A 22436-nucleotide genomic window follows, 5' to 3' on the forward strand; every position below is an offset into this window, starting at 1 on the left:
TGCCACTCTGTGACGCGACTCCATTAGATTCAATGGCTTCCCACCCCGGTGCCGTTCTAATAATATGCTACCCTTAAAGCAAATGTATCTGATGGTACTTTCGCTTTAAAGGGGTACTCCAGTTAATAAAGATTTAATCCTATTCAATCTCCACGTATATTCTAAGCTTGTTTGTAATAGGTTTCTATGACATGAATTGGGCCGTTTTTTCTGCAGCCTGAAGCAGTTGAAAATCCTTACTGCCTGGTCCACTCTGTCTCCACTCCTCTGTCCTTCCTCTCCTTTCTGAGACAGAGGTCATGTGATCTCTGTCTCTTCAGTTGCCAGGCAAGATGTAACACCTCATCTGTAAACCGCCCAACCCCTGACATTACACAGTGATCACCTGGGCAAGGGCAGGGAAACAGCCTCTCCTGAGTAGTATAAGGGAAAGGAGATGTTGTTTTCTATTTCTCCTTCTGTAATCTATCTATGTGGATGGATGGATAGATAGATAGATACTTTGTTTACTGTGCAAAGCAGAAGCAGATCGAGCCAGTATTGTGCAGATACCAAAAGACAGGGACACGTACCCAATAATTGGTTCTGATGCATGCTGGGAGATGTAGTTTCCTGCTGGATGCCATGATGTACAACTGGGATCATGAAAAAGTCTGAAAGGTGTAAAACAATCGGCGAGGGTTCAGTGAGTGCACCTATATGCTTTTTGTGATTTAAGTTTTTAAATAGTAGTACAGAACACCACACTCTCTCTTTCCTGTAAAAAAAAAGATAAAATAAAAATGACGGCTGTATTACAGCTTAGCCCTATTCACTTGCTTCACCGTAAAATGCAATATCAGAAAAAGCCCTTGGATTAAAGTACAGGGTTATCGACGGCTTATAAAGATGCATTTACTGGCTTTATGTCAGTTTTCTAGCATACAGAAGTCACAGATTTAAGGGAAAGACTATTGATTTGTCCATCCAAATCTTCACCGCAGGTCAGTTTCTGTGCTATACTTGCCAGTTCACACTTACCAAAATCAGCGGAAATCCACGGCAGAGCTCCTGGCTGAGGAATCCTGCCTGCCTCAGTGTCATTGTGTCTGTGGCTGGGCTTACATGCCTCTGCTTCCGCCGCTCTACGCTCTAAGAATTGACATGTCAATTCTAAGGGCGGGTTCACACTGAGGAATTCTTGCCGATAAATTCTGCCGAATTCCGTCGCTAGAACGCGCTCACGGCCACGCGCCTTTCCACCGGTGCTATAGACACCATTCTATGCACAGGCGGATTCCGCATAGCGGAATCAGCCGGCCCATAGAATGGTGTCTATGGAGCCGGCGGAAAGGCGCGTCCGTGAGTGCGTTCTAGCGATGGAATTCGGCAGAATTTATCGGCGAGAATTCCTCAGTGTGAACCCGCCCTTAGAGCGGAGGGGCGTGAACCCCCCCATAGACACACTGTTTGACACAGAGGCAGGCGGGATTCCGCAGCGGAGATGTCCGCTTATTTTGCTCAGTGTGAACTGGCCCTGGAGGGTGGTGGATGAGATTTCTGTAAATTCCATCCACTTTGCTGCTATTGTAATACACTGTGGATTTTCCACATTTTTAAAGGTCTTTGAATGAAAAAAAAACAAAACTGTGAACTGTCGTTAAATGCATGTGCTGGGGAAAAAAAAGGAAAAAGGATGTGTTTGTAATATATACAGTGTGTTTACCAGCCCAGACTCTCCCTATTCAGGCTCTATCAGCTTCTAGTTTGTTCCCAATAGATAACTACCTTGTTGCTACTGTAAGCCTTGTCTTAGGGGGTGGGTCCACTGTTGAGCATAATGGGGGACATGCATCATCCGGCGTACTGATGATTTTCGGCGTAAAGTGCCGATATGCGAATGATTTTATTCCTTTCAGGTGGCGTAGGTTTTCGGCTGTGCGCACCGACGCACACAGGATTTATGTAGAGGCAGTCAGCCTCTACATATATCTCCGTAGCGCCGGAGATGCAGGGACATTTATAAGTCCGGCGTAAAGAACGCGGGACTTAATAAATGTCCCCCAATGTGTGTATCCTGCTAGACTGAAGCATGTTGGTACAGTGGTCACAATGGTAGGAAATGACACTAAAGCAATAGCAGAACTTCCTATATGTCTGAGACCTATTGCAGTATGGCTTACTGTTATCCTGGCATCTAAATCTAATTCAGCCATAAAAGGAATCCATTTAGTTCACATTGGTTGCAGGCGGCCCTTGGAGAGCTCTGCTCCACTTCCCTTGAGATGGTTTTAATGTAAATTTGTGTTTTATCCCAAGATAAAGACAATTGCCAAAATGATAATGTGTGAGCAACAGGGAAGGATCTGACTGTCATGATGGGATATATAAGTGGTAATATCCAGCCCTGCTGCAACTCTGCAAACCAACTACAGCAGTGATTGAGGTCAGGAGAACTTGTCATGTTAAATGGTATAGGACAGGTGTTGCTGGTTTGGTGGCATATGTAAGGTCCCAGCAGATACAGCAAAGCACCTTCCCTTGGCTGTCCTATGTTTGATATATATTCTGTGTCAAGTATGCTGTAGTTAGTTTGTTTTCTGGACTGGGTGGTAGGGTGACTAGTAGTTTTAAAGGGGTTATCCAGCGCTACAAAAACATGGCCACGTTCACCCTACTGTTGTCTCCAGTTTGGGTGGGGTTTTGAAACTCTGTTCCATTGAAGTAAATGGAGCTTAATTGCAAACTGCACCTGAACTGGAGACAACAGTAGGGGGAAAAGTGGCCATGTTTTTGTAGCGCTGGATAACCCCTTTAAGCATATGTCTCTGCGGCTATGACACTCGTATAATACATGCACTGGAACGTCCTACCATGGTTCCAAGCCGGGAACTGAAGTACTGACAGGTGTGCTTTATTATGAGCGTGCCCTCAGCATGGTGTCTGACTGCAGCACAGGAGTTCACGTGGGGCAAAAATCTGTCTGACTGATGGATTTCCATCATTTTTAGATGTTGCGCTAGAGACACAGACAAATGTGATAACAAATATTATTTTTTGATTAGGGACCTATGTTTGAAACAAGTTTACTATTTGTAAAAAAAATTATTTATATACATTTTCTTAATATTTTTCCCCTCATAATTTTATAGTTTTTATATTATTATTATATATATTTTTTTAACAATAATGGACTTCAGAGCTTTTTTATGACTCCCAGTCATGTTATAGATTCTCTAATGACCCAGTGTTGTTACTCCTTTTACACTGTCCCTAAATGCTGTAATCCGTGTTGGGTGCTTCAAAGGAATAAAGATAGATGATCAGCGCTTCCAACTATTGCCCTGCTCCGGATGACTCTGGTGCGCTTGCTGTGCAAATGTGATCTGCAGGACAAGCGTACCTGTCCAGACGTGGCAACTGCCTGCCGCTCAGGAAGAGTATTCTCACCCTGCCTCTATAGCCAGCTATGGGCAGGATGATATGAGACTGAAGAGTTAAAGGGGTAACCCCAACTAAATAAATCCTCTATATAGTGCATATAGATTCCCAAAAGTAAGCATTTCGCTTTGCTTTCCCCTGATGTGATTACATGGCAAGGACAAGGCTTAACAAGGTTGGGTTAGTATGTAGAGAGGGAATGGTAAGTAGAGGTTTCTATCAGCAGCAAATATTTGCAAGCTGTAAATAGGTTCAGAAAGGAGTGTTTTGCTAGATACATTAGTACTAGTTGTGCTTTTTATATATTCTCGTTCTCATCTTCTAGGATACACACGCAGGGTGCAGAGTCCAAGCAGCAAAAGCAATGACACACTCAGTGGCATCTCCTCTATCGAGCCGAGCAAACATTCCAGCAAGCACTCGAGCTCCACTCACAGCCTGGCATCGGTAAGCATTGCTCTTTTGTATTATGGAATGGTTTTGAGTTGGCATCTTAGGCAAATTGCAAATAAAGAACAGTGCTGGCTGGTATTAATGGAGCCTTCAATTAGATCCCGATTGGATACTTATGGTTGAAGCTCATACATGATTGATCAGTGTTTAGCCCATGTGCTCCTTGGAGAATTGCATAAATGACACAGGGATTCATATTGCCCATTGATAGTATGCAGCCTGTTTCTAGTAGACTGTATGTGAAATGGGACTTGAGGTTGATTGATATTCTGTGAAATCAATGAATGTCTGCAGAAAATTGCATTCACCCACTTTGTCTTTACTTCAATAGGTAGTGGCGGTGAACTCTTCCAGTGCAAATGTTACGTCCCTGGCACCATGGGAGTCCCGAGAGACAGATGAACAGCTTGCTGATGACTCCAATGCAGAACATCTTTACATTCAAGGTGGGATTTACTGTAATATATCACAAAAACATATATTACATTATAAATAGCTGTAAAAGGTCTTTCCAAAGGTGACATGTGATATAGCTGAGCATGGATCATACTTCATCTCCTATAAAATCAGTATTAGATAGCACTGCTTCTCTTAAAGGGAATATTATAATATGTCAAAAAGTTTTTTATGAAATGATAGTAACACATTAGAAGTTTTTATCTGTGGCGGTCTAGATGCTGAGACCCTTTGTTTCTAATCTGCTGTCCTTGATGCTGTGAAAAAAATGTATGTGGACTCTATAGACTTTTATACATAGCTCTGGGAATGATAATCAGAAACTAAGGGGGTGTATGGGACCTTATTCCCATACACCATTGGTCTCCAAACTGCAGCCCTCCAGCTGTTGCAATACTACATTTCCCATCATGCCTGGACAGCCAAATCCAAAGCTTTAGCTGTCCGGGCATGATGGGAATTGTGGTTTTGCAACAGCTGGAGGGCTGCAGTTTGGAGACCCATGCCATACACCCACGGGAGGTGGGGGTGTTGATGACAGACCATATATGAAGATTGCTTCTACTTGTGTTTCTGGATTGTATATTACCATTTACCTTGTAATTTGTGTGGTCTGTATGGAAATTAATGAAAAATACCAAATAAACAAATGTTTTGGGGGAAAAAACACCACTAAGGGTCACGGCGCTCAGCTTAGCGCTATTCTTCTTTCATTTTAACATTCAGTTGGGGTCATGGCAGATTTGTCACTTCCATCATGCCTGATTTTGGAAACCACCTCTTAACAGGTTTTAAGGAGGGGTTAGTCCTTTTAATTCGCCGGTGTAAAACCTATGGCACTTCAGCTGTTGCACAATCCCATCATGCTTGGACAGCCAAAGCTTGGTTAGGAAATGTAGTTTTGGCGCAGATTTGACACCACAACAGTTTTCTAATATTGATCAGGATTAATTTTTGTTTACTTCTAAGGGTAATAAATTGACTATATTTGCACCTAGGAATGGAGCTTTTTGAGGAGGCTCTGCATAAGTGGGAGCAAGCTCTGAATGTTGGGCAAAGGTGCAGCTCCAGTACCCCGACGGCTCAGAATAGTGAGATCAATGATGAGGCATCTGCGTGCATACTCGAGGTGGGTACCCCGTCTTCTGCCAACAGTGCTCCAAGTAAGGAGAGCCAGTGGTCCATCTACAGGGTCACATGTGCCTAAAGCTCACTAATGTGTGTGGGAAGTGAAGGCTAGCCATTAGATCTGATACCACAGCAGAGTTACTGTACAGCAGGTGGCTGAAAAGGATATCACTGCCTACAATATAAAGTTGTCACAACATACAGGGGATGCTGTATGGGGTTGCATAGCCGCAGACCGGTCACAGTGCCCATGCTGACCTCTGTCCACCACTAAAAATACATACGTAGCTGGACATTGAAGTGATGGAAGATGGACGCCTGGTCTTGGTAGTGAGATATTCACTTGATTTACATCATGTCGACGGTTCGGTACATGTGTGTCTCTTACCTGGGAAAAAGATGACGTCATGAAGCGTATAAGAAGATACGTTGTTGGGCGCAGTGTGATGGGCATTGTTCTGCTGGGAAATCTTGGGTCCTAAAATTCATGGCATTGGGATTCCCTAATGTCCTGGCCACACAGTGATAATTGTTCTAGAATGGGAAACGTGACAAAGAGTTATAGGTGTTGGCGTATCCTCCAAATTCCCCTTATCTCAGTCTGATTGAGCATCTGTTGGGTGAGCTGGAAAAACAGGTCCTATTTAGGGAAGCTGCACCTCACACCTTACAGGACTTACAGGATCTTTGTACCTGATACCACAGGACACCTACAGAGGTCTTGTGGAGTGCAGGTCTCAATGGGGTCAAAGCTTAAACTTACAGCACAAAGGACCATCACAATAGTGGGCATGTCAAGATGTTTGTGTTGAATCTGTTACTGGTGCATCCTTTTGTAGTGGTTTTCTGACCTGCCGCAGCGTTTGGTATAAAGAGACTGTATTATTAAATGTTTGTTATTGGTTACATTAAAGAGAAAACCCTCTTTAGTAATGCAGGACTTCTTCTCCGTTTTAGACGTCTCAGAGCAAAGACTTTGCAGAAAAGTTAGAGACCTTGCTAAGCCGTGCATACAATTTACAGGAAGAATTTGGAACAAACGTCCCCCCTGATACCATGCTGATGGATCTGGGTGAGTGGTGGAATGGATGATAGATAAAAATCCTGACATGACTGAACCACAGTATGGTTGATGCTGTACCTTTGTTGTTGATTCTAACATATCACTGTCTGGCATGTATGCGATATGAAAAATGCATTTTATGAGAATTCTATAGATTGCATAGAGAAAAAAAACTTTTTATATCTACTGGTGTCAGAAAGTTATACAGATTTGTAAATTGCTTCTATTTAAAAAATCTTCAAATAATAGGACCTTTTAGAGACCTTCTTTCCATCATTTATGATCACCCTAAAGCCCGTATTCACACCCCAGGCTTTCTTTCAGATGTATTCTATATCCATAAAGGAACGAGACAGGGATGCCCCATTTCACCTCTCCTCTTTAATTTAGCATTAGAACCCCTAATTAGACATTTATTGATCTCGCCAGATTTTGAAGGTATAAAAATTAAAGATACTGAGATACGAGTACTTTGCTTTGCCGATGATACTTTGATATTCCTAGAAAACCCAAATGTACATATGACTTAAGATTCTAGGCCTCTTCCATTATTATAACTCTTTTACAGGCTTCAAAATCAATGATTCTAAATGTGAATTGTTACCACTGATCCCTCATTTAGCACCATCGACTTCTCCTACAGGAATATCTATTGTTAAATCTCATATTACTTACTTAGGTATTAAAATTGGTCCCTCTCCATCCTCTCTGTATACTCTAAACTATAATCCGCTTTTCAAAAAAATTGAACAAGAGCTAATAAGATGGAAAGATTTACCTCTATCCGTTTTGGGAAGAATACATCTTATAAAAATGATATCATTTCCTCGATTATTATACCCCATACAAATGATTCCCATTCTCCTTAAACATAAAGATATATCTAAACTTAGAGCTACATTCACTGCTTTTATATGGAGATCAAAAAAATCCCGAATATCGTATGATACTTTATGCACAACCAAAAACAGAGGAGGAGCTCAGCTACCTGATATCAGGTTGTACAATCTGGCATCTATATCCAGACATATTAGAGACTGGCTAAATCACACCTCTTACTTTTCTAACTTCTCACTAGAATCATCCCTTACCCATCCATGGCCTTTATCCGCACTCCTTCATAGTACCATCTCTGAATTACCTACTCATTTGAGGCAAAATGTCATTCTTAGAGACACAATAGCGACTTGGAAGGCTGTCAGGAAACTGTACAATTTACCCTTCAAACTTTCTAAATATCTTCCCTTGTGGAATTCACCATTATTCCGACCTGGAATTAGAAACCCTGATCATACAGTATGGAAGGAAAGGAATATCACTACTTTAGATCACTTACTTGATTCTGAAATAGGAATATTTCTTTCCTGGGATCGATTGAGAGAACAATATGACTTGCCCCAAGAACAAGAAGTACAGTACTATAAACTTCTCAAATTAGCAAGCAACCGAGTTCAATCAATAGCCATTGCAGAAAAATCGGGACCGTTTGACCTTCTTTGCTCCAGAACGAGCTTACGACTTTCCCTGTCACAAATATACCAAATGCTTTCCTCCATTTCTTTTGACAGTGCCCCCCCGACATTTGTTAAAAAATGGTATGACGACTTACAATGTAATGTTTTAGAACAACGATTATTAAATGGAATTAAATTCGTTCACACCGCTACTCCTAACACAAAACTGAGAGAGCTCCACTTCCGACTGTTAAACAAAGCAATATATGCTTTTAATCTCTCTTATACTCAACACATAGAAGGTTATTTACAACACTGTCCTAAATGTGCTAAATCTAAAGCTGATCTCTTTCACTGCGTATGGCTGTGTCCCCATGTCCACTTATATTGGAAATTGATAGAATCTTTTCTAACAAACACTTGGGGCACGTCTCTGCCTTTTGAACCAATCTGTTATTTGTTCCACGACGTGACGGAAGGAGGTGAGGCTCTCTCAGCCACAAGGACTCTTCCTCCTGGAGTTCACCTTACTCTATTGTTAGCCCTTAAATGCCTTTTAAATCATTGGCTCAAGTCTACATCCCCTACAATACCAGAGTTGGTTGATAATCTCAAAGAAACACTACATTGGGAAATGATTGATACCCTACGTAGTAATGAAAAGTTTACGGTTTCTTTCATGAAAAAATGGAAACTTTTTATAGTGAATGCTCTGTCTACAGAAGAAAGAAATTCTGTTATGCAACAATTTTCCAATACAACTTGGTATCACAAAGCAATGGTTGCAGGTACCCTGGGAGTACTTACCTGTACTTGATATAGAGCATAGTATGATACAATATTACTTCAATTGTATGTTAGAGCAATAATTGGTTGCTTTCTTGTTTGTTTTAATGATTTGTTATATTTATTATATGATTGTTCCTATCACTTTGTATTTTTGTATAACTTCAATAAAATATTGTAAAAAAAAAAAAAAAATCTTCAATACTTATCAACTGCTGTATGCCCTGCAGGAAGTGGTGTATTCTGTCCAGTCTGACACAGTGCTCTCTGCTGTCACCTCTGCCTGTGTCAGGAACTGTCCAGAGCAGTAGCAAATCCCCATAAAAGGCTTCTCCTGCTCTAGACAGCTCCTAACATGGACAGAGGTGACAGCAGAGAGCACTGTCTCAGACTGGAAAGAATACACCACTTCCTGTCGGACATACAGCAGCTAAGAAGTACTGGACGACTTGAGATTTTTAAACAGAGATAATTTACAAATCTGTATAACATTCTGACACTAGTTAAACTGAATTTTTGGTTCCCACTCTGGAGTACCTCTTTAATTTTAGGGCATGCCTGTCCGGAGGGAAGTGGCGCAGCAACAATGTATCCCCTGCTCTGCTCTCACCATTATTTTGAGGCAATGTTGTGTGAAATCAGTACTTTTAGGCCATACAAAAACTATTGGTAATCATAACAATCGCTCATTGGAGTAAGCAATATTTCTTTGATCTTTCTCCAAACAGAAGGAGCCCTGATGCCATTACTAGAGGGCAGGATGGCGATACAAATGGATGACGAAATCAGCACCACATCAGACGACTCCTTCTTCTCTGCAGCAGAGGTGACCGGTTTATACATTGTGGTGGATGAAATAAGTTGCATTTTGGAGTATAGTGCCCATGATACACAGTTCACTCCTTAACCCTTAGACGACCCAGGGCGTATAGGTACGCCATGGAAGTCTGTCCCCAGACGACCTAGGGCGTAACTATACGTCCTGGGTGTTTCTCCGGCTATGAAGCGCGCTCCGGAGCCGGGACCTCACCGGTAATGACACGTTGCAGCGATCACGCTGCCGCGTGTCATTAACTCCTTAAACGCCCCTGTCACTTACCGATCGGAACACCCGCAGTGTGACTGTGGGGATCCCGATCGTTAAAACGGACTGCCGGAGGTCTCTCGCCTGCCTCCGTGCGGTCCGATCGGCGATCTGTTGCACTAAGCCTGCACAGGCAGGTTCAATGAGCATATTGCCGATAACACTGATCAATGCTATGCCTGTGGCATAGCAGTGATCAGTGTAGAAATCACACAAGTGAATGTAAAAGTCCCCCAAAGGGACTTCAAATGTGTAAAAAAAAAAAAAAGTTAAAAACACTAACACACTACCCCAAAACCCCTCCCCCAATAAAAGTTGAAATCACCCCCCTTTCCCATTATATAAATAAAACATATAAAAATAAATAAATAAATAAACATATAATATACCGTAGCGTGCGTAATTGTCCAATCTATTAAAATATAACAAGCCTCATTGCGAACGGCGTACACGAAAAGAGGGGAAAAAAGTGCGCAGATTACCGATTTAATGTTACATTATATATAAAAAAAAATTAAAAAGTGATCAAAACGTCCGATCTTCACAAATATAGTATTAATAAAAACTAGATATCACTTTTTGCACAAACAGATTGCAAAAACATAGCGTGCACCCAGCCTTAGTGACAGGTATGCTTTTTGGTAGTTTTTGTAAACATCCCCCCATGATATATAGTACCTTTATGTCTACAGTATTCTTTATTGTTGCCAATTTTCTTTTGACAAGTTGACTTTTTGGTTTCTCAGCTTTTTGAGTCTTTACAACTAAATGAAGGTCCATTCATACCAGCTAAGCCTGCAGAAGCCTATGAGGAGGCAATGAAGTTGGTTAAATGCGGAGAAGTAACTTGCCGGACAGTGAGGTAAGAATCTTTGACCAAAAATTCTGTGTCCGGCTATATTTTCACTCGTAGAAATATGTAGAAGACGGCACTTCCGTGGCGGTGGTGCTCGAGGTGAGAAAAATGTTCAGATATTAGGAAGAGCCCGGCACTCACCAAGTAGATTATGCTTCTTTATTGTAGTGTAGCAAACATATGGTACAAGGACGCGTTTCGGCCAAGCATGGCCTTCATCAGCTTAGGGGTGTACAATGCAGTGAGGTCCCCAACAGGTATATATACATAACAAAAAACCGCCAAAGTATATGGGCGGGGCCAAACGTGATGACGTCACAAAGTGGGCGGGACCAAACGTGATGACGACACAAAGTGGGCGTGGCCAACGTAAAACGTCAGGAAGTAAACAATATGGGGAAAACATCAATGGGAATGGGAGGGGAGTAACATAGTAAACAATGGGACATGTGTCACATGATAATGAAGAGTATACACTGCAAGGAAGTACATATAAACATAAACAAACATGTTGCTAGAGACGGCAAATAATAAAATCTTAAAGCAGGTCAAGGGGGAGTGGTACAGAGCGGCCAGTTGCTCCGATCGCAAAGTGAAGTTCATGAGGGAGAGCCGTGTTACAGCGCTGCTGTCAGTGAACGGAGTGTGCCCGTCAGCGCATGGACATGGGTGCGCGGATCGGGCTGCTTGTGACAGTCAGATGCTCGGCGAAAACAGGAGATGCGGGACATCCAGATGCAACAGAGGAGTGTGGATATGCCAATGTCAGGCTCAGTCTTATGGTAAGTAGAGTCCTGGTAACGCGATGGAGCTGGTAGTCACCATGAAGAGTTCATAAATGTTCCGAGGGCTACAATCTGCTTTAGGATGTGGAGTAGTACGGGGGACAAGTGTGGCGGACACATAGGAGGCGGTGCGTCCACCTCAAGGCTATAAGTAGAGCACATATAGATACATAGTAGGCGTCACATATAGTAAACAGCAGTATATACAATATGTACAATATATACAAGAGTTACAATAATATACGAATAGGCATAACATGTTGTATACAGGCCATATGTAGGACAGATAAAGATACTAGATAGCTATATATACCTATATATACCTGTTGGTGACCTCACTGCATTGTACACCCCTAAGCTGATGAAGGCCATGCTTGGCCGAAACGCGTCCTTGTACCATATGTTTGCTACACTACAATAAAGAAGCATATTTTCACTCGTGACTTGTGAGAAATTTTAGCCTAATTTTAATAATTAGGACGGTTGCAGAAATGTCAAATGGTAAATTTAAAATCAATAGGGAATAATGAGGAAGAACTCTACCTTCAGATGGTCTAAGGCTTTTTATACTTTCAGGACGGAGCTGCTGGGATGCTACAACGACCAGGACTTTTTGGCAAAACTTCACTGTGTCCGTGAAGCCTTTAAGGTATCTAAACCAAAATGTCCTTTCATAGCTGATGTATATTTATCCAGACGAGGGAGGAAATAAAAATACACTGCTTGATCTTCAATTACAGCTATTGCTCCAGGATGAAGGGAATCAGCTATTTTTTGGCGAAGTTGGAAAGCAGATGGTGACGGGACTTATGGTGAAAGCAGAGAAGGTATTGTACACGTCTGTTATTGATGTGTATTGGTGCGTTGCAGTCAGGCCTTCATATTAAGCAAGATCTTTAATGTTGCAAATTCCTAGAACCCCAAGGGATTTATTGAGAACTATAAAGAGATGCTGCTGTATACATCAAAAGAGGAAACCTGGCCCACCACACAGAGGGAACTGGAAGGACGTGGGGTAAGGAAAGTGTACTCTCTAGTATGGCCTAAGGTGTTGTGTATTCACAATGGTGAAGGAATCTATATCTAGTAAATTCATTATCCGGGATCAAAGGCGTATTCCAGCTGCAGTAAATGACACCTAATGCTAGAATAGGATGTCCCATGCTGATTAGTAGTTTATCAAGGTGAACCCTAGTTTGTTGAATTGCAGAGCTCACTGGGCTTCAGTTTTACCTGCACAGTATCATAACAGTCAAGGCGTTGTGCAGATTCTGCAACTCTGACCATAGTTCCAGTCCTCTGCACTCTGCCTGAATGGGAGCGGCGCTGTGTAGAGGGAAAAGATGCCTTGGTGATCAACCACTAATCAATGCTAGCTATATGCCATTACTCACCATGGCAGAAATATGTCCCTAAATGACTATCGGCATTAGCTGTATGTGCCCATATTATACTTGGTAACCTAGCTTTCTCACTTATATTAAACAATCTGCTGCTTATTATGATAGGAATCCTCCATTGCATGTGGCTAATTGCATGAATAATTCCATTTGGCTAATCCTGCACGCGGCAGCCTCTTTGTTCTAGCTATTAGTGGGGTTCTCTGCGGCCGGACCTCGACCGATCTACATGTTACTATGACATGTCAGAAGTTTTTTTTTTTAAATGGTAGTTACACTTTAAAGACAGGTGAAGTTACCATCTGAAGATATAGGTCTGTTCTCTTTATTCAGGCTACTGTTAATGGTGTCCACCCATGACTATCACATACATTGTGTATACTAGAATGGGAGTGCGGAGCACGATTAATCACCCTCAAAGAGCTGTTTGAGTGGGGTGTTATAGGTAGAACTTCTCTCTATGTTTACTTCATTACAACATCCATATAAAATCTTCAACTTAACTTATGTTTTCTGGAGGGAGAGATGCTCCACAGTGTTTCCTATTTTTGGGATGTGGTTCCAACTTCTATATTTCTATGGGTAACAGCTTGTGTAGATATAGGTGTTTCTTGAACTCTCATTGTCCACTACTATGTGCCATTTTGATGTAGTTTATGAAGCCAAAAAAGAGAGAAGTAGAGTCCCAGTTATGATTTGATTTTGACTTAATAAACTGCATCAAACTGCATGACGACCCCTTAGGAATTTTAGTGGGTTGGAAGTCATATTAGTGCTGACACGTAGGTCCCTGTACACACTCACTGATTTGAATCCCAGCATGTTTCTCATCTGTGTGTAAGCTTCCAATATATAACGTCACATCTGAGATGTCGCTGAGCTGGGGACAATATTGCTATTCAGTATTTCTAGTATTCCCACAGTGTGTCCCTTCTGAAATGATAATATTAAATAGTAATTTCCATTTGGCTAAACAGCTTTTTGTTATGTAGTTGTAATTATCTGCTCTTATTGTGCTGAGATCCGGAAGCGGTATCAAGGGAGAAGACTGCAATATAAAGTAGTGCTAGTTTGCATTTCCACATTGGAGTAATAAGGGTCCATTCACACTATGGAATTGGCACCAAAATTCTGTGTGGACTCCCGCTGCGGAATCTGCGCCGAATCCAGCGCCAAAAAAACCCAAACATAATTCTGAGCCGCACCTCTTCTGTGTAAATGGCGGACGTGCATCCAATAATGATGAGTTTAACAACACGAGTGATCAAGCAATTGTTCGTGTGGTCTGGCAACTCATCTAAAGCATGGGTCTCCAAACTGAGGCCCTCCAGCTGTTGCGAAACCACAACTCCCATCATGCTTGGACAGCTAAAGCTTTGAATTTAGCTGTCCAGGCATGATGGGAAATGTAGTCTTGCAACAGCTGGAGGGCTGCAGTTTGGAGACCCATGATCTAAAGCCTCTGTAAATGAGCACTGATCATAGAGATGGGTGCTCCTTATCTGGAGCCCCTCAGCCCACGTACGTGGGCCCCAACTGATATACCATGGGTTTAAACATTCACACCACAGGTCGCAGGAGCATGTGACTAAGTAAAATCCCACCCATATGTCTTGTAATTTATTTCCATGCAAAAATCCACGGGTAAAATCTGCAACTAAACAGTTCCATGTGAATTTGCCATTCATTTGTTTTGGGTTCTAGTACTAGTAATGTAGTGCTAATCTTTCCCATGTACGTTTATTTTTCAAGGGTATGTTCTAGTACAGTGCTTTTAAATTCCAGTCCTCAGGCCTCACCAACAGGAGATGTTTTGTGGATTTCCCATACAAAGATCACCTAGGATCATACCTGATGCAGTATAATTACACTCACCGGCCACTTTATTAGGTACACCTGTCCAACTGCACGTTACCACTTAATTTCTAATCAGCCAATCACATGGCGGCAACTCAGTGCAATTAGGCATGTAGACATGGTCAAGACAATCTCCTGCAGTTCAAACCAAGCATCAGTATGGGGAAGAAAGGTGATTTGAGGGCCTTTGAACGTGGCATGGTTGTTGGTGCCAGAAGGGCTGGTCTGAGTATTTCAGAAACTGCTGATCTACTGGGATTTTCACGCACAACCATCTCTAGGGTTTACAGAGAATGGTCCGAAAAAGAAAAAACATCCAGTGAGCGGCAGTTCTGTGGGCGGAAATGCCTTGTTGATGCCAGAGGTCAGAGGAGAATGGGCAGACTGGTTCGAGCTGATAGAAAGGCAACAGTGACTCAAATAGCCAACCGTTACAACCAAGGTAGGCAGAAGAGCATCTCTGAACGCACAGTACGTCCAACTTTGAGGCAGATGGGCTACAGCAGCAGAAGACCACACCGGGTGCCACTCCTTTCAGCTAAGAACAGGAAACTAAGGCTACAATTTGCACAAGCTCATCGAAATTGGACAGTAGAAGATTGGAAAAACGTTGCCTGGTCTGATGAGTCTCGATTTCTGCTGCGACATTCGGATGGTAGGGTCAGAATTTGGCGTCAACAACATGAAAGCATGGATCCATCCTGCCTTGTATCAACGGTTCAGGCTGGTGGTGGTGGTGTCATGGTGTGGGGAATATTTTCTTGGCACTCTTTGGGCCCCTTGGTACCAATTGAGCATCGTTGCAACGCCACAGCCTACCTGAGTATTGTTGCTGACCATGTCCATCCCTTTATGACCACAATGTACCCAACATCTGATGGCTACTTTCAGCAGGATAATGCGCCATGTCATAAAGCTAGAATCATCTCAGACTGGTTTCTTGAACATGACAATGAGTTCACTGTACTCAAATGGCCTCCACAGTCACCAGATCTCAATCGAATAGAGCATCTTTGGGATGTGGTGGAACGGGAGATTCGCATCATGCATGTGCAGCCGACAAATCTGCGGCAACTGTGTGATGCCATCATGTCAATATGGACCAAAATCTCTGTGGAATGCTTCCAGCACCTTGTTGTATCTATGCCACGAAGAATTGAGGCAGTTCTGAAGGCAAAAGGGGGTCCAACCCGTTACTAGCATGGTGTACCTAATAAAGTGGCTGGTGAGTGTATATCACCTGTGACATACTAAGGAAATCCTCAAAACATGACCTGTTGGTGAGGTCCAAGGACTGGAATTGAGAAGCACTGTTCTAGTAGGCTTATTGTAAATTGTCTTTACCTCCGCATTAGCTGGGACCATCATATGGCAGGCTATTCTACATTTAGGATTATCTGGCTGGGACTTTAAATGTTAATAAATGGAGTTGCCTAATTTTAAAGAAAAGATTAACAATTACCAGCAGCATTTGTTGCTATAAGAAAAAAATAGAGAGTTTTTTTGAGGCATCAGTTTTATCTCCCTTCCTAGATTATGACAATCATGAGTTGAGGTTTGGCAAAAACTGCTTTGTTGCTGACGTCTACTGCCTTCATGCCAATTTGCACCAAGTCAAAATTTGTTGGTAAATAAATGCTTTCCCTCTTTTAGGTGGTCTGCATGAATTTTTTTGACATTGCGTTGGATTTTATCCTAATGGATGCCTTTGAGGACCTAGAAAACCCTCCGACCTCTGTGATTGCTGTGTTACGTAATCGCTGGTTGTCTGACAGCTTCAAGGAAACGGTAAGCAGGATGAATGAACATTGTGATGCTTGGTGTCTGTTGTATAGTACATTGTGCATCTACTATTCTGCAAATACAAACTAATAACTAATCACACTGGCCACAGGTCCACTTTGAGGCATTTGCCATGAAGAACACTTATTTGATACCCACAGGACCCCTGCTAATGATAACTAATGGGTCTCATCTCCCCTATCATTGAACGGAGCAGTGGTCAGCATGTGTGTCAGACATGTGTGCTGCTGTTCCCTTCTGATCCTCAGATATAAAGGGAATGTGTCATCATAAAATGACCTGTTTGTTAAAATCAAGTTCGTATTTTCTAAAGTGAACGTACCACTTCCCTTTATAAAAAAAATATATATATATTTTTATACAACCTGGTTGGCAACATTGCATAGATCCTGGCGGCGTCTTCCATTTTTCAAATTGCTGCCTGGTTCCTGCCATGTGTGTCGATTTCTTTATATGCAAATATACTCGAGGCAGGACTAGCGCCCCTAGTGTACCGATATCCTCTCCCCTCAGTAATGTGGCCAGACTTGATTCTGAAGGAGATGCATCACCCAGGGGAAGGGATATTGGGGTCCTGCCCCCAGCTCCAGTGCACTAAGCGACCCTATTTGCATATAGAGAAATTGGCACAGATGGCGGGAATCAGGCAGCTATTTGAAACCTGTATGGCGCCACCATGATCTGGCCAGGCCGTATAAAATTGTTTTTTTTTTTAATAAGGGAAGTTGTATATTTACTTTAAACAGCCATCAGCCATTCAAACAGGTATTCCCATCACCTTTTGTTAGGCAAGGGGAAATGCAAAAGAAAGTAATCTTGCAAATGCATTACATTTGCAAAATTACTTTACGTTTGGTCCCTTGGTGTCCCTGTACTGTTTGTCGACTCGCTGCCTAGGCTCCCAACCACTGCTCTCAGCAATGACAGTGAAGGCCGGGCTGAGCTGCCAGTCGGGTGGTCGGAACCTCTGGGGAGCTATAAGTATTGTTTTTACTCCCTCTCTCCTAGTAAGGTCACACGCGTCTCCAGGGCTTAGATTGTCCCCTTACTGGGAGACGCAGCAAAGTCGAACTGATTCAGCTTGGTACCTCTGCATCCCAGTACTAAACCCTCCTGCTCTGAACCAGGAAGTAAACGGGGATGCAGCGGTGCCAATCTGAAATATCGGCAGATGGAACGACCCCTTTAACTTCCTCCCTGCACAGTGACCACTGCACAAATGGCAGCATGGCTAGAAAACTCAATCAGTAGGGTCCTTACCAGTCTGTTGTAACTTGCTGTAATGCTTAGCATGAAAGTAGGCCACCCACTGTGCAGAGAACTACAACACCGCTCCATTCCCTTGAGTAGTGGTATGTTGCAGGATGGCCAGCAGTGTGCATGCTTAGGCACTGACCTAAGATGGGACTGTGGAGAAAAATACTGGACCCCCACTGATCATATGCTATTTGTGCAACTACCATTAAGGTGAATGAGTTTTAAGCAAAATGTATATCTTGCTGGATTTGGCTGTTTTCTGCTTCCTGCTCACCTTTTGGCAGTCTCAAACAAGCCTGAGGGGACCAGCTAGCTCTCAATCTGTGCGAGACACACATCTAGGGGACACTTTGGGCATAACATGTGAGTGTGCCATAAGTGTCTTTAATAGGTATACCCCTTTAGTCAACTTAGATAGATAACAGAAATCAAATGGAACATGATGAATATTTACTCACTGTTTATTCTCTCCAGGCCTTGGCGACAGCTTGCTGGTCAGTTTTGAAAGCAAAAAGGAGGCTTCTCATGGTAAGGATGTAGGCAGCTGGAAAATTAAGAAGATGCATTTAGATCAGCAGAGTAGGTTCTCTTATCATAACATTACTGTAGTCAAATTGCTGGCATTAATTAGCATGCTCTAGGTGTTAGATTATTAAAGTATACCTGTCACCATAAAAAAAACTTTTTGGCATGTCAGAGAGACATATAAAAAGTTTAAATTGGTCAAGGTCTGAGTGTTCAGACCCTGACTGGTCAATAGAATGAGTGGGAGGAGGATCACGCTGCCATGCGGTCCTCTCCACACTGTGTCAGTGAGAAAAGACCTGCCCCATAGACTTTCATTATGAGGCCATCTTGTCATGTGACACAGAGCCGAGATAGGAATGCGCTGAGTGCGACTTCTCCCGGCTCGTTGTCACAACTGGTCAAGGTCTGAAGACTCAGACTTTGATCAAACAAAACTTTTGACATGTCTCTCTGTTAAGTTCTGTTTTGTGCCTATTTAAACATTATGAATTTGCACAACTTTGGCACAAAAAGGTTTATGGAGAGTATTTTATGTTCAGTAGACAGCCTACTATTATATACATTTTTTTATCGTAGCACAAAAGAGGTTTTAGTTTATTGGACACTGAAATACAGGAATTATACGGTGTTGTATATTCATTTATGGATGTCAATGTTACATGATTATTTTATTTTTATCAGGTCCCAGATGGCTTCATATCACATTTCTACTCCGTATCGGAGCATGTCAGCCCTGTATTGGCATATGGATTTCTAGGTCCAAAAGAAAATTTAACAGAAATATGTAGTTTCTTTAAGGTATATTCATTTATTCGTTCATTCATCTATTTTTGGGGCAAACAGAGGCTTATTTTTCAGTATTTTTGGGTGCATTTCACAGTTTACAGGGGAAGTTCACTTTGGACAATCCTCTCGTAAATTGTTTTATGCAAAAGAACACTGCAGAGACACCATCACGTGTCTCAACGTCAGTGAACTAGCCAGACCTTCCTCCAGGAAGGAACAACCAAGCCAAGTAATGTCTCTAATCAAGGAAACCAACCAAGCAAGGTATCATCCACAGACAACCGTTTTGAAACAGCTGTCTGTGGATGGATACCTTGCTTGGGTGGTTTCCTTGATTGGAGACATTTCTTGGCTTGGTTGTTCCTTCCCGGAGGAAGGTCTGGCTAGTTCACGGACGTCGAGACACGTGATGGTGTCTCTGCAGTGTTCTTTTGCATATTTGATTTCCCAGGGAGCAATGTTCTAGAATACACTGACATCGAGACACGTGATGGTTTCTCTGCTGTGTTTTGGTTGATCTCCCTGAGGTCAACCAGCGTCCTTTCATTCTAGTTTTAGTGAATTTGGATTTTGACTTTGGCTCCACCAGATTCAAAGTTGGATTCAATTATCTTTCATTAGTGTTGAGCGGACCTGTCAAACCGTTCAAGTTCTGCAACATTCTCTAGGGTGGCATCCAACTTCTGTAGCCACGGGAATCAAACGCTGAGCGTTCAGGGTCAGAAAACTTTGCCAAACCGTAACGGTTTGACAGGTCCACTCAACACTACTCCTGGCTCATTCTTGCTATGGGTCAAGATCAGATCTTCCAGACCCCAGATAATATTATTATTATTATTATTATTATTATTATTATTATTATTATTATTATTATTATTATTATTCTGACATGCTGTATGTAGAAACATGCCAAACATGTTTGGAATTGACAGTGCTCATTTTATGGTTTACATAATAAACTGTTTAGAAGGCTTATCTGTAGGAGAAAAAAAATCTGTGCCAGAATATATTAGACAATCCCATTTACAACACATATGGCTGCGGCGGTAAATAACACAACTTGATGGTACTGTTTTACCTCTTGTGTCCCCAACAGCTCCAGATAATTCAGTATTTAAAGGACATGTTTGACCTGGATAAAGTGAGATACACTACAGTCCAATCACTAGCAGAAGATATCCTGCATCTTTCTCGCAGGCGGAGTGACATCCTTCTGGGATATTTGGGTATAGACACTGTAAGAGAAATAAATGGTGATGTCCATGCTGCAAAGAGAATAGAAGAAGTGCTTCACCTCTGACTGCAGTGATTCAGAATGTAACCACATTGACACTCAAGAACCTTCAATGCCTAAGATGCTTTAAATGCCTATGACTAGTGTCATTATAATGTCCTTATTACAGTTATCAGACCCTTATCCTGCAATTCTACTGAACCAAATCTTGATCACCTTTGGATCCCCATGGTGATGTAAACTTGATTTAGAAGGACCGTAGGAAACTTTTGGGTCTTGTAGTTGTATTATGGCCATATTTACCAGCCAGAATGAGTATACTGAAGCTTGTGGGTACCATCCTGGGGCTCTTTGCCATATTTTACAAACAGCTGAAGAAGAGTAATTTGTGGAATAAAGATGAGTGATCATGAATCACCCAACCCAAACCCTAAGCAGCAGTCGATTTGTGTTTTCTAGAAAACAATATAGTTCCGCTTCCCAAGTACCATGATTCGGAGCATTTGTACTTCTGGACAAAACAAATCGACCTCTACTCCTTGAGATTTGGATTCTGTGATCTGTACTGTAAGTTAGCTCGCTTACGTATAACATGGATCTTCTGCAAAGGAAAGCAAAAAGACCGTGGACAGAGCGGGAGGAGTTTGACTTTATTTTTAAACTATTACGTGTACAATCTGACATCTACGTAAAACCTCAGCCTGAACACTGAATCAAATGGAGATTACAAGACTCTCATTTTAATTCATAATTTCTATTATAAGAGTTTTTAAGGAAAAAAAAGCTAAAGGACAGATATAAAACTGAATTTTTAATATTTTTATTTTTCTGCATAGTTGATTTTTTGCACATTATACCTTAACTGTGAACAGAATGTCAAGAAAATGTGACTGGGGGAAAAAAAAGCCGTCCTTCTTGTAGCTACTGGTATAATATCTATTTAGACCATAGACAGATGGATCAGATGACAGGTTACAGGGCAAGATCTCCAAGATGGTGCTGGAAGTGTTGGACTGATGTGAAGTTTCCTGCCAGTCTGGCCCTGGGTCTACTCTAAAACCGATGCCTGTCCGCAGGAATTACTAAAGACTAGAGTAGTGCATTCAGTAGGCAAAGTTGAAGTTTTGCGAATTGAAAATGGTTATCTGTAAATGTACTACCCTCCCCATCATGATGTCCTTTTAAGTATCCTAATCACTTCTTTTGATGGGTTCACATCTGTGTTTGCCAAGTATTGTAACTTTTTTGTTGCACTAATGTACTGCTTTTATATTATTGCACATTTTACTGACATATCAAGTAACGTTATGTTGTATTTGTGTTCAGAGTCTAGTACGGTGTTATTTATCGTCTGATGCCCAGGCTTTATCCGCTAACTAATTGCCTGATCAAAGATCTGATTAAAAGAGACATTTTAAGAGGGGAGAGTTGATGCTGAATGAAGGGGATCTGAAAATGATAGATGGAATACTCAATCACATTGCTTAAAGGGTTTTCCCCAACACTGAAGGCTTATCCATAGGTTATGCCATTAATGTCTGAATCCCCTACTGACTGTGGTCAACTCGCCATTCCCCTCCACCAAGAATCATACCTACTTGGGCAGGTCAATAGGAAGCCCTTGTGTGAGTAAAAACCTATCCCTGTGCTAGTGTAACAAAGTCCTAGAAAAATTGCAGTGAGCTGCTCTTTTCTGCTGCCCTCTACTCGCCTTTCCTGGTGTCTGTGCTGTTTAGCCATACTGTTATCACAGCAACCATGGTGCCACATATGCTTCTGCCTTTTGTGACATTGATAGTCTTTCTGAGGCTCAGGTGCTACTTACCTACCCCCCTTCAGCAATTCTTGTGGCATACCATTGCTTCTGGTCCTGGCTGAGAATGGGGCCAAGCCTAAATGGTTGCTGGTGTTTCAACAGACTTTGTATAACTAAGTGGTACAAGTGAATCTAAGAAACTTTATAATATATCCTATTTAAAAAGTGCCTCTTTTTTTTCCTTCTCTGGCTGCCTTCCTGCTCACTCTTCCCCCAACCCCATGGTTGTCATTCAGAGTGAAAAACATCCCAAATTCTAGACCGATCAGG

At 42.0% G+C, this 22436-nt stretch overlaps 1 protein-coding gene across 1 annotated transcript in view; it reads left to right on the top strand.

Annotated features, from left to right (window-relative positions):
• The window catches only part of MIGA2 (mitoguardin 2), a 28724-nt gene extending 6951 nt beyond the window's left edge, over positions 1-21773 (top strand). The window contains exons 4-16 of the mRNA XM_069942949.1: positions 3746-3867; positions 4205-4319; positions 5328-5458; positions 6415-6529; positions 9489-9586; positions 10591-10706; positions 12062-12134; positions 12226-12312; positions 12402-12500; positions 16396-16530; positions 18277-18330; positions 19012-19128; positions 20213-21773. Of these exons, the coding sequence (XP_069799050.1) occupies positions 3746-3867; positions 4205-4319; positions 5328-5458; positions 6415-6529; positions 9489-9586; positions 10591-10706; positions 12062-12134; positions 12226-12312; positions 12402-12500; positions 16396-16530; positions 18277-18330; positions 19012-19128; positions 20213-20416 (1466 nt within the window). The 3' untranslated portion in view covers positions 20417-21773. The remainder of the gene's footprint in view (positions 1-3745; positions 3868-4204; positions 4320-5327; positions 5459-6414; positions 6530-9488; positions 9587-10590; positions 10707-12061; positions 12135-12225; positions 12313-12401; positions 12501-16395; positions 16531-18276; positions 18331-19011; positions 19129-20212) is intronic.
• The last annotated feature ends 663 nt before the right edge of the window (positions 21774-22436 follow it).

Source organism: Dendropsophus ebraccatus, chromosome 10 (assembly GCF_027789765.1).
Source record: "Dendropsophus ebraccatus isolate aDenEbr1 chromosome 10, aDenEbr1.pat, whole genome shotgun sequence".
In the NCBI taxonomy this organism is placed as follows: domain Eukaryota; kingdom Metazoa; phylum Chordata; class Amphibia; order Anura; family Hylidae; genus Dendropsophus; species Dendropsophus ebraccatus.